Genomic DNA, 12933 nt, shown 5'->3' on the forward strand with positions numbered 1-12933 from the left:
ACAATATTGTGCAATTAGATATTTCTTGCCATTGCGCAATACTGTGTAATTGAAAAGACTTGCTATTGCACAATACTTAATATAATAATTTTAGATCCTGATTTGGACCAACTTGAAAACTGGGCCCATAATCAAAAATCTAAGTACATGTTTGGATTCAGCATATCAAAGAATCCCAAGATTTCAATTTTTGTTAAAATCAAACTAAGTTTAATTTTGGACCCTTTGGACTTTAATGTAGACCAATTTGAAAACAGGAACAAAAATGAAGAATCTACATACACAGTTAGATTTGGCATATCAAAGAACCTCATTTATTCAATTTTTGATGAAATCAAACAAAGTTTAATTTTGGACCCCGATTTAGACCAACTTGAAAACTGGGCCAATAATCAAGAATCTAAGTTCATTTTTAGATTCAGCATATCAAAGAACCCAACCGATTCATTTTTTGTCAAAATCAAACTAAGTTTAATTTTGCACCCTTTGGACCTCAATGTAGACCAATTTGAAAACGGGACCAAAAGTTAAGAATCTACATACACAGTTAGATTCGGCATATCAAAGAACCCCAATTATTCAATTTTGATGAAATCAAACAAAGTTTAATTTTGGACCCTTTGGGCCCCTTATTCCTAAACTGTCGGGACCAAAACTCCCAAAATCAATACCAACCTTCCTTTTATGGTCATAAACCTTGTGTTTAAATTTCATAGATTTCTATTTACTTATACTAAAGTTTTGGTGCGAAAACCAAGAAAAATGCTTATTTGGGTCCCTTTTTGGCCCCTAATTCCTAAACTGTTTGGACCTTAACTCCCAAAATCAATACCAACCTTCCTTTTAAGGTCATAAACATTGTGTCAAAATTTCATTGATTTCTACATACTTAAACTAAAGTTATTGTGCAAAAACCAAGAATAATGCTTATTTTGGCCCTTTTTTGGCCCCTAATTCCTAAACTGTTGAAACCAACACTCCCAATATCAATCCCAACCTTTCTTTTGAGGTCATAAACCTTGTGTCAAAATTTTATAGATTTCTATTAACTTAAACTAAAGTTATAGTGCGAAAACCAAGAAAATGCTTATTTGGGCCCTTTTTGGCCCCTAATTCCTAAAATGTTGGAACCAAAACTCCCCAAATCAATACCAACCTTCCTTTTGTGTTCATAAACCTTGTGTTAAAATTTCATAGATTTCTATTCACTTTTACTAAAGTTAGAGTGCGAAAACTAAAAGTATTCGGACGACGACGAAGACGACGCCAACGTGATAACAATATATGACGAAAAAATTTTCAAATTTTGCGGTCGTATAAAAAATTAAGAGCAGAAGACCAACCTTTGCATCTTTCACATGTGATGTATTAGTGTCAGCAAGACCATCACAAAAGGTTAATATACAGGACATATCTTTTTCCCGAACACAGACATTATTTTCAAATCCTTCCATAACATCATGACCACTGTCTTCTGAAAATGGTGTAACCTAAAATTAAATATGATGAAAGATAGTAATTCATATAATCAAAACTCTATATGTAGTAATGCTAAAGTAATGCATTTTCCAAGATTTGGTTGAACCATCATTTTAGGGAATATCAAAGTATGTCACATCTGATCATAGAAAAGTTCAATTTATCAAGAACACTATCCTGTGTTCCTTATCTCATATAAATTATGACATAATCTAATGTGATTTATCATCATATTTCTTCATATTAAGAGAAACACAAGAAGAGCCACTCATTGAGCAGGAAACTGTTTATCTTTCAGGAGCAAATGAGTTCATCCTGCTTTTTGCCTGGGTTGATGTTTTTTACTCTCTAGGATTTTTGTAATGTTTTATGAACTGCATTTGTTTTTTCTTCTTTTTCCTTTAGTCTTGGTGTTGTATGTGATTTGTACACTTCTGATTGCCTTGTTGATTAACAGTTTGTGACATTTTGACTTATTTGTATAACTGTTCTAGTCATTTTTAACTGTTTTTAAAGTTTTCTCTCTTTTTTTTAGTTTTCAAAATAACCAAAAAAACTTTAAATTTAAAAGGAAAAATCATTCAAATAGCAATGTATCAAATAAAAATTGTTCAATTTTTCAGCAAATTTCAAAGGAGATAGACTTTCCCCTGGTCATCATTTTTATCCTCAGATAGTGTTGCTCTAACTGCTTTACCTTCTGAGATATCAGCCAAAAACCTCATTTTTTAAACTAGATAATAAAGGAACATTTAAGTAAATTTTGATAATATTTTGCCCTGTAGTTTCAGAATAAATGTTTTATTTTCAAGTCTAAGGCTACAGATAGAGTGGACGGAGGCAAACTAATGGATAAATCTCATATGACCTTTAAAGCCAATTGAACTTCAACTGGAAGTGGCTTTCATTATACAGTGTAACCTGCCTAATTGACATCTGAGTATTTCAACATACTGCTTTAATCGACACATTTTCATGGTCCCAAAATATGCATATCCTTGCAGAAAAAAACCTGAATATTCCAACACCCTGCTTAATCCAACATTATTTTCTGGTCCCCCAGTGTGTAGGAAAACACAGGTTGCACTGTAATAGATAATAATTACCTGAACATCCAAAGTCCAGTTAGTATAACAATTCTGTTTGTCAGTGACATCAACAATGATTTTCACAATGTGATCATATTCCATCTTCCCAGGTGGTAAGACAACTCCTGGTGTATCCACCTCTGACCCTGACACTTGGAAAAATGGCACTATTGGATTCTCCGTGGCATCCATTACTTGATAGGAGAATGTGAAGGTATAACCATACAGGTAGGTACTGTCTACATCAGGATCTCTAGCTGGTCTTGTACCTTCATCTAACCAGCCTCCACAACTGAACGTGAACTTGCTACTGAAAGCTTGACCTAAAAATATACTGGACTTGTTACTAAACACTGAAAACAGATATGAAAATTTCTTACAAGGTACAACTCTTCATTATTTGGCTTCAGACAAAATATGAATTCATTTCATAGCAGTAGTTTTGGAATTATGGAACAAAACTTAACTGAAATAGATGGGCAAATGGACATAATAAGGCCTAAAATAAAATATTGTTTGTTTCCCCAATCCCGACCGACCCTGCAAAAACAGTGCTACTCATAAAATTTAATTGTCAAAACTAAGTCAAATATTATTTTATTCATTTCCAATTTCCTGGCTTGCCGGATTGTATGATATTGTTCAAGCTTTTTTGGAAAAATAAAATTATTTCCCTACCTACCTACCAACACCTGACTTGGCAGGGTCAGGATTGGGAAAACAAACAATATATCAATTTAGGCCTAATAGAAGGCCAATTTGAATTGACCAAACGACAAGTAGATGAATAATACCAACATTTAATTTCATGTCTTACAAGTAGAAACATTACAGTACAAATTCCATTAATGTTTTATAAAACATTACCACAAATGATTTACTATTCACTCTACAATTTGATTATTTTTTTTTAAAATAACCAAGTGGTTGTCCTCAGCTATTTGTTATTCAAATATCCAGAATGAAAACAAATCATGCTGACATTTAAGAGATTGTGATCTAAAGAGAGAAATAAACACCTAATGAGGTCATACAGAAATAGTGTTCCAGCCATTATTAGTTCTGGATATCATTTCTTGATGACAAAATTATCCAATTAAGATAGCTCTCCATTATTATAGATTCTACTACTGCATCAAGTGTGATAATATATTATTTCTCCAGGCAGTTTAACATTAAAATTTTAATAACTGTTGACAGTGGAGAAATATTGAACTGCAGAAACAATATTTGCTTTGTGTAACAAAATTGAACATTGTTTATGCTTTTTATCATCTATAATCTGGATAAAATATTTGCAACTGGATTTTAATACAATAAAAAAAAACAAAGGGATTTATATACTAACCCACAGTAATGTCACTCCGACATGAGCCATCATACGGAGGTAATGCAACATGTAGGTGTTTTACAGTGTGAGCTGCTCCTGATTCTAATTGTATTAGATAATCCTGTCCTTGCTTTAAATAGCCTTTGTTGATCCTTATATTTGCACCTTTAACACCTATAAAAACAAGAGTGCACACGATGAAATGTCTCGCCTTCTTTACTTATCATTGGTATTATGTTGGAAGTCCTAAATATCAAGCTTTACTACAATAGTCCTGTGACTAAATTTTATCTTTTTTCTGAAAGCACACTATAAGAGCTAATTCCTCATATCTTGTTTTAATCATATCGTGTAGTTTCATTCCATTCATAAAAAAATGTGTTTTCCAAGCATAATGTGTACAAAATTTGAACTTTTGCACAACCTGCAGCTTGGAAAAAAGCACTGTGAGTCTGTGACTCATACTTGTTTTCTTATTTCAGAAAAAGCATGACACAAACTACATTTTGGCAAAGTACAGTATTAAAAACAAGAATGTGTCCCGAGTACACGGATGCCCCACTCGCAGTATCATTTTCTATGTTCAGTTGACCGTGAAATTGGGGTAAAAACTATAATTTTGCATTAAAATTAGAAAGATCATATCATACAGAACATGAATATTAAGTTTCAAGTTGATTGGACTTGAACTTCATCAAAAACTACCTTGACCAAAAACTTCACCCTGAAGCTGGACGAACAAACGGGCGCACAGACCAGAAAACATAATGCCCCTCTACTATCATAGGTGGGGCATAAAATTAAGTCTACTTTATTAATATACATACCAGTGTCTGTCCATGTTGCAAAGTCTATAATCTCAACTGGACCAAAAGCTCCTAGTTTAAAAAGTCTCCAATTGTAATCAATACCTAGTCTGTTTTTTTGAGTGCAGGTTTCACAAAGTCCTTTGAATCTTACATGCTTAGAAGGACTAACTACATCTACACAGTTCTGCATACATCTGTAAAAAGATTGATTCACTTATATTAGATATATACTGTCAGAGCAGATATTGTCATTGTTTTTTGTTTTTTTTTCAATAGACACTCATGGATTTAACATCACGTTTTCAGCACCACCTGACTAAGGTGTTACAGGGTTTCATTGTTTATTTTATAGCTAATGAAACTTTTTACATGAAATTAAAACCCAAATAAAATTTTAGCCTACAAAGAATATTATTTTTGCTTACTGGATACCATAAAATTCAATCAATATGCATATGAAATCAAATGCAGAGATAAAACCACAATAATTAAGCCCCCAACCATTAGCGTTTCCCCATTAGCATGATTAGATAGACTGACTATAAGAGTTTATATTTAATTGATGGTCATGTATTTTGCCACATTAAAACAAACTCTTAATTCTGTGTTTAAATATTTAATTGATTTAATCTATTAAGTGTGAAAATAAAATAATCAGATTTTCGTGCATTTAAAAACTTACTTTTCAAATGTGAATGAATGCAATACATAACATTGATCTAAAAGTGAGATACAAATTTTCAAATAGCCATCCTATGTTACCCTGTATATCCTTACACATTCTGAATTATCATCTTTAAAAAAATTCAAATTTCTTTGTTAAGCATCAGGTCTTACATCTCCAGTTAATAAAAATATCACAGAATGGGGTATTATGGTAAATATTTATATCTGCAATAACTCCTGTAAATATTTATCATTCAACACATTGGTATTGCTTACTTTAATACTAGTTCTGGTAGATCTGATCCTAGAATCTTCACTTGTTGTGCTTTGGCTTCTAATCTGTTTCCACTAGTCATCTTTCCAACAAAATAATAGTCTGTACCATTCAATAAGGCATTAGGTATGGTCAATACTGTCCAGTTGGCATTTGCCAGGTCTAATGTTGGAAAACAAGAGGCTGAACCAATTTCATGTAACACAATATTACTGATATTGAATTCGTAAAGATCAGATGAAGGGTACCAGCAATACCATGTGAAATTATACTGGATCCCTTTCAGTGGAAAATCAGGATCATAAGACCAAGAAGCATTCATTACCAGTGGGGAACCAGACCTGATAGTACGTAAATCGTCTCCCTTCATCAGAAGTACAAGTGGAGTTTGTTTAATTTCAATGTAAGTAGTATCTGTGTCATTAAATTCTAAATAATCCTGGATCAGAACTGTCACATTAACTTGATACAATCCATAGTCTAATGAATTTGCTGGGAGAATAAGATATGGTAACGTTGATGTGTCTAACGTGACCTCATCCATACCTGGGTCCATAGGACTAATCGTCCAGTCAAATAGTACTGTCTGTAAGGGATCACAGTATGTGTCTGACACAGCTCTAATGACCGCATTATCTGACGCATAAACTTTAGTTGGATTTACAACATTGTGGGACAAACCATAGATCTTAACATCAGGATAAGTACAAGGAAATTGTAATATAACAAACATTTTTTTAAATATTTCATACGACACTTCGTTTGATCCATTTACTACCATATTGTATTCTCCTGGTGTGTCAAATTCTAAGTAAAATACAATTGGATTTCCCACAGCATATGTAAAATTCATTCCAAAGTATTCTGGCTTTGACTGACAGAAATAATCTCCAACAAGTTGTGTCTTATTACCCATATCAAAAACAAAACAACTGTTTGTACCAGCCGCATTTAAATTAATATGGTAATAGAATGGATAATTCATTTTTCCAATATGACGTGATAAGACTGCCATGCCCAGTATTTTTTCCTGAACATAAATTGTGACATTCTGTTTTTCACTATTAAAAGAACCATTTGCTAATATATTGACTTCATACACACCAACTTGGTCAAACGATTTTTCAAATAAGAAGCCAGCATTTGGTACAGTGTAAATATTCTCTGTTGAATTGATAGTCCCATCGGTAAAATCCAGCCTATAGCTGACTTGAGATCCAGTTCCTACGTCTAGGGCTATACTGAATAGTTCACCGACTGGGACATATACTAATCTTGGCGTAACAGTTAAGTTTGTTATTAGTCTTCCAACCATCACAATCTGTGTAAAATTTATGGAACTTACATTATTCCATAGGTTGACGTGAACCGTGTAGAAACCATTCAATGTGTAATTGTGTAATACTGTCATTGAAGTTCCAAGAAATTCTACTGAAAATTCGTCTAATGATTCATCATCTCCAAAACTTATATTCATGAATGCATTTGTAGGAGGCAGTAGAGAATTGTTTATTTTGAATGTGAAATTTACAAAGTCATACGGGTCTTCTACATCAATTGTAACCATAGTAACATTATTTACAGGTACTTCAACATAGATGATCTCAACTACTGTCATATTTGACACAGAATTCTCTAAATAATATGTGATAAGGTATTCCCCTGGACTGGTATAGGCATGGATGTTATAACTCAGTAAATTATTTATGCCATCATCATCGTCTATGAATATTGTATCATTCTGTATACTCTCCCCAAAGTTCTGGTGTATGTACATATTGGATCCTTCCTGAATTGCTAATTCAAAAGAAACGTTATCATTGACTTTCACAAACTTTTTAAAGTTCAAACTGACATTGAAAATGACAAGGTCAATATATACAATGTGTGACAAATGAAACGGACCTGAAACTGGATTCCATACTGTAATATTCAGATGATGTTCTCCGGTTGTGTTGTATATTTCCTGAACAACATTAATTGATATGGTACCATTTGGATCAGCATAAAATGGATTCAACACAGTGATATTATTCCATTTAATATCCATAGAAATGTTTGATCCCTGAACAAAGAATAAATCTACCGATACATTCTGTCCAAAAATAACGGAACCTGCTGCCATCATTGATAAGTTAACAATAGGATCAATAGCAATGAGAAGTGAAGCATTATATTCCTGAGACAACTCATTAAAACAAGTAACATTGATGTCTGCATGCTGTTCAATGGTATAAACATGAGTGAAGATAAATGGTATAGATGAGTTGGGCTGGAACATGGTGTCATTGGTCCCATCACCAAAATCAATGTCACATGTTATCAAAGTACCTTGCTGAATATTAATAATGATCTGTTCAGCAGAATTGGTCGCTACGATCTTGGTATTGTTTATAACGACGCCCTCTACTGGTATAAATACTGTAACATTGACATAAACAATGATAGAACTTATTTCATTCATAGCTGTAACTTGCACAAAGTAGAAACCTTGAGTATGAAATCTGAGCTCTGTTGTGTTGTAAGATGTGTAATTAACATTTCTGCCATCTCCTGCATCCACTTTGTAACCTGCATATGTATTGTCATTAACTTTAAAGTTTAGACTCAAAGTCTCGTTTAGTAGTAAAAATAGTCCTGGCGATGAAGTTACGTTAAAAAATATGATTGGCAGTGGTTGTATAAAATCCCTCAAACCGGTTGCTTGCTGAATTTTCTGGTCATGGAGGCAATCATTTATAATTGTTAAATTCTCAGAATCAAAAATCTGTACAATATCTTCATCATGGTTTAAACAGTAGCATGTTGTAGAAATAACATAGCTGTACATGTAGGAGATGTTCTTGCAGTACCATGAACAGTCCATTGAGGCTGATAGAACTGTTGCTATGGAAACAGATGTATTGGAGTCCATTGAGGATGATAGAACTGTTGCTATGGAAACAGACGTATTGGAAAGGCATCCTGCATCTTGTACTACAATAAACAAACTTATAACTGTTAAGTACATTTTAATAAATAACTATGTATACCATTTTATCAAAATATAGTAAAAAATACAGTGATAAAAAGCCTTAGTGCCTAATTAAGGGTTTACCTCTCTGCTAAGGGTTTGTTCCCAATCTTTAAGTGTCATAAATTCTTTAATATTAATGCTATATAAAGCTGGATTTCAGAGCTAAACCATCTAGCAATCTAGAGTGTAAGTGGTGTAATTCATGAGCATTTATTCTTTAGAATTTGAGAACTAGATTGCAAATAATAATAAACAGTATACATGGAAATATTACATCAGCTTTTGTAAGCAATAACATATTTGAGAAATGATAGGTTACATTTTCTTTGTAATATTTTTTTCCTTATAGAATGTATTTCCATGACTACTATATATCAGAGATTGATTTATATTGTGGAATAGTTATTTATTGGCAGGCACTAAAAATTGAAATAAATAGAGCCCTATATACGTATAGATTATTACATTGATACATGTGGATTATCAGATTTATCCAATCGAGATAGTTAAATTATCAATTTTAAAGTCCAAACCTCGGCAAGGACTTTAAAATTGATAATTTTACTATCGAGATTGGATAAATACGATAATCCATGTGTTACTATGTAATAATTTGTTTCTCTAATTATTAAAAGATAAATTTCCCTTTTTTCTAAACCAAAATCCCCTTCGAGTGCCTTTTACTTTCCACAAAGATGTCAATTTCATTAACACTTGTTAGAACATTTTTATCATTACAGGGAGCTGAGAAAGGTTATGACACTTTGACTCAGCCAATCATCTTCTGAGATCACTGGTAACCATACGTTGATTAATTTTTTTTATACAATGGGTTCAGAAAGGGATATATTTCCATAGAATTAGAGAAAGAATATTATACAGATGTGGTTAATATTCACCAATGAAAATATGAGTTATTGCATGACAAGATAAAAGGATGTATGGATATAAAGATAGAATTTTTTGGGAGGGACAAATGATATGTTGGTTAAATATTATACTCCAATACATCTTTCTTAAAGACAAAATCATAAGTTTTATATGGGTAAAACTCAATTGGAATTAAGTATACAAAAACTACCTAAGAAATTAATGAAGTATAAGTAATACATACCTGGGAAAAAATCCAAAAGGTATCGTGTAAATAAGTCACATGACTGGTCATTGAATGTGGTGTTGGTTGTATTGCTATACAAGTTACAGGTACCGTAATATTCATTATCACAGACGGTATAACTGTCACACTGTCGATCTGTACAGTACTGATAACACTCGTCTCTCGTAACCTCTGTGTACTGTTGTATCAGATCTGCTTCAGGTGTCTTATGGACATGGTGTCTCCATAATCCAGCTTAAAATTCATTACAAAAATTAAATGACTTTAATTTAATGTCTTCAAAAAGCAACAATGTCAATTTGATTTGAAAAACAAGGTATGAAAAATTATACTTATAATAAATCTAATATGATGGAAAGCCTGGTTTTTATAACAGCAGCAGCAGTTCAAGTTGTATGAGCTTAAATGATTAACTTTTCTAAACCCAGGTTCATTTATAATCTGACATATTATTGTATGGACATTTGTATTGCGTTAAAAAGTGTATATTGACCCCTAATTTTTTTAAATATCTTTTTTTTGTTGTAAGTTTGATGTTTCAAATTTAATATTTTACCTCCATTTTGTAGTATTTCTTCACCAAACACTGAAACATCTAGAATAACGAGTTCATCAATGTCAAACATTCCAAGGTCAACAGAGTCACCATTTTCTTGACCAATAATGAAGGTCTGCTCAAGTATTGTAGGAGGTGACAATCTAGCCTGTTGTATGGAGAAATCGCATATTGCCAGGATGCCATCTATAAAAACTCTTATACCAAAACTAGGATGCCATGTTATAAACAAATCTGTCCAGATATCGTATTGGATATTAAACCAGGTGGTGTACTCATTTATTGATTGTCTTACATCAACTTGGAAGTATCTTCTGAATGGTAAACTTGTATTACTTGCTGTGAAGGTCAAGGCAAAACCTAATCCATCTGAGTTGTCTCCTCCTGTTGTCATGATAACTTGGTCAACATCAAGATCTAGGACCAATCTGAAGGCAAATCTGATGGTAAAGCCATGAACACATTTATTGATGTCAAAGAAACACATATCTGTGTCAACTACTGATGTCATATTGATAGAATCTATCCCAGATACTAATCGAGCAGCATTATTCATTACTCCTGCAATCACTGATGAGGTATTCAAATAATTTCCCATGTCATCAAATGAGCAGTAGGCTTCCTTGTGTAGAAAGGTTGAATTTTCTGGAAAATGGATAAAATAAAATTTGTGATCTTATTCTGAAAATACTTAAAACAAAATACATTATAGGTTGCAACTTTTCTTACGTTCTAGTTGGGGTTACTATGAATTACAAGTAAGTGTTACAGCCCTGTCATTTTTAACAAACTGCAATGTGAAGCAACAAAACAAAGAGACTAAATGGACAAAAAAATTAACCAATTGCAAAACTCCAACAAGTCAGTAGTGTTAATAGTGCAATGATGAAACAAACAAGTATGCATACAGTGCTGTTCTTAGATCATTTAAGCACACTCACCACTAATTCAGAGTATTGGAAATCCAAAAGGACATGAACACTACAACTATTGAGTTGTTGACAAAACATGAGGCTTTATTCTGCCATGGTATTGTTATTTTCTTCAACTTATGATTTTGGATGTTCCTTTGTCACGGAATAGAAGTTCCTTCATAACATAAGTTCCAAATGGAAAAAATATTCTGGAATATTACTTCCACAGGAATAAATATTACAGCATATGTTCCTAACAGAATAAATAGTATAGAACATGTGTTCCATCAGGTACAGGTATTATGACATTGTTTATAATAAAGTTTCCACTGGAACTTCTGTAAGTTGGAAATAATAAACATTGACACCTTCTGTACCTTAATTTTTTTTTACCACTAACCTAAAATTTTATATTTCCACATCTAAATTTTATTATGAATAAAATTATCTGAGGTATATAAAGTAATATTAGTAAATAAAATACCATAAAATTGTATTAGATCCAGTTGATTGATGGGACTTCTGATGACCATTAACTCATCAACACCACCCTTCATATTCACTGGTACCCCTGTACTGACTATAGTGCTGTCTATCTGTAGCTTTGTCACTGGGTCCAAGCCTGGAACAGGTGTCATAGATTGGAGAATTTCATCAGTCATTAAAATACCATTTACAGTAAATAAAGTTGTTCCATTTATGTACCAAGTGACACCAAGGTGAGACCAGGTTTCTGGTTCAAGGTCAAAAGGGTAGTGCTTTTCAATGGTTGTACCTTGTTTAATATGAAGCCACATTTTATTGGTACGGGAAAAATCAAATGTTCTAAAATCTATCCTAATACCAGTGTTGACATTCATATTATCAAATATGATGTAGTCCGTTGTGTAACTTGGTGCCATTATCCAAACAAACATTGTAAATCCTTCAAGGCAAGTATTCTGTGAACCAAAACAATCACATGCAAATTGTCCAATGAAATCTGTCATGGTAGGAGATGAAGAGTTACTAAATATAGCATTTCCAATGTATCCTTCACCACACCATGATGTACTCCCAACATCAATAGGTATCCTCTTTGATACATCATCAAATGGAAGTTGGAATCTTGGGAAAAATTCATACACTGAAATAAATGTTTCAAACAATTTATATATACAATGTATTCACATGTAACAAAGTTTTTCTTTTTTGAAGAGAAACCAAACAAGAATAGCTTACTACAAAATATACTGCCATTATTGAGGCTGTGCCTTCATTAATAAGGAATAATTAGTGACCTCTACCTGTCGTTTGGTTAGTTATGTCATTGGGTTGCTGTCTAATTGATTTATACTGAACATCTCATTACCAACACATAATAAATCTCTTTTGATATATGACTTCTTCATATTTTTTCAATGCATCAATTGGTCAGGAATGTAATAGTTGTTGTCCATTTGTTTGATGTGTTTGAGTTTTTGATTTTGCCATTTGATTAGGGACTTTTCATTTTGAATTTTCCTCAGAGTTATGTATATTTTTGTGATTTTACTTTTTACTACATTATTTTTCCAAGAATTTGACATTCTCATGAAAATGAGACATTTAATCAGTATTTTAGAATCTATTCCCCATATTTTCATTTTTATGTATCCCAATACATAAAAAAAAATATCAATCAGCTTTTTAAGCTGCGAACATC

The 12933-nt window shown here is 32.5% G+C and overlaps 1 protein-coding gene across 1 annotated transcript in view; it reads right to left on the reverse strand.

The window, feature by feature from the left end:
• Positions 1-12933, reverse strand: part of LOC134725879 (uncharacterized) — a 42063-nt gene that overhangs the window by 21541 nt on the left and 7589 nt on the right. Inside the window, exons 10-17 of the mRNA XM_063590134.1 lie at positions 11734-12375; positions 10336-10980; positions 9777-10013; positions 5649-8622; positions 4725-4900; positions 3916-4071; positions 2586-2890; positions 1344-1490 (exon numbers count right to left, since the gene is read on the reverse strand). Of these exons, the coding sequence (XP_063446204.1) occupies positions 1344-1490; positions 2586-2890; positions 3916-4071; positions 4725-4900; positions 5649-8622; positions 9777-10013; positions 10336-10980; positions 11734-12375 (5282 nt within the window). The remainder of the gene's footprint in view (positions 1-1343; positions 1491-2585; positions 2891-3915; positions 4072-4724; positions 4901-5648; positions 8623-9776; positions 10014-10335; positions 10981-11733; positions 12376-12933) is intronic.

This window comes from Mytilus trossulus, chromosome 7, assembly GCF_036588685.1.
Source record: "Mytilus trossulus isolate FHL-02 chromosome 7, PNRI_Mtr1.1.1.hap1, whole genome shotgun sequence".
In the NCBI taxonomy this organism is placed as follows: domain Eukaryota; kingdom Metazoa; phylum Mollusca; class Bivalvia; order Mytilida; family Mytilidae; genus Mytilus; species Mytilus trossulus.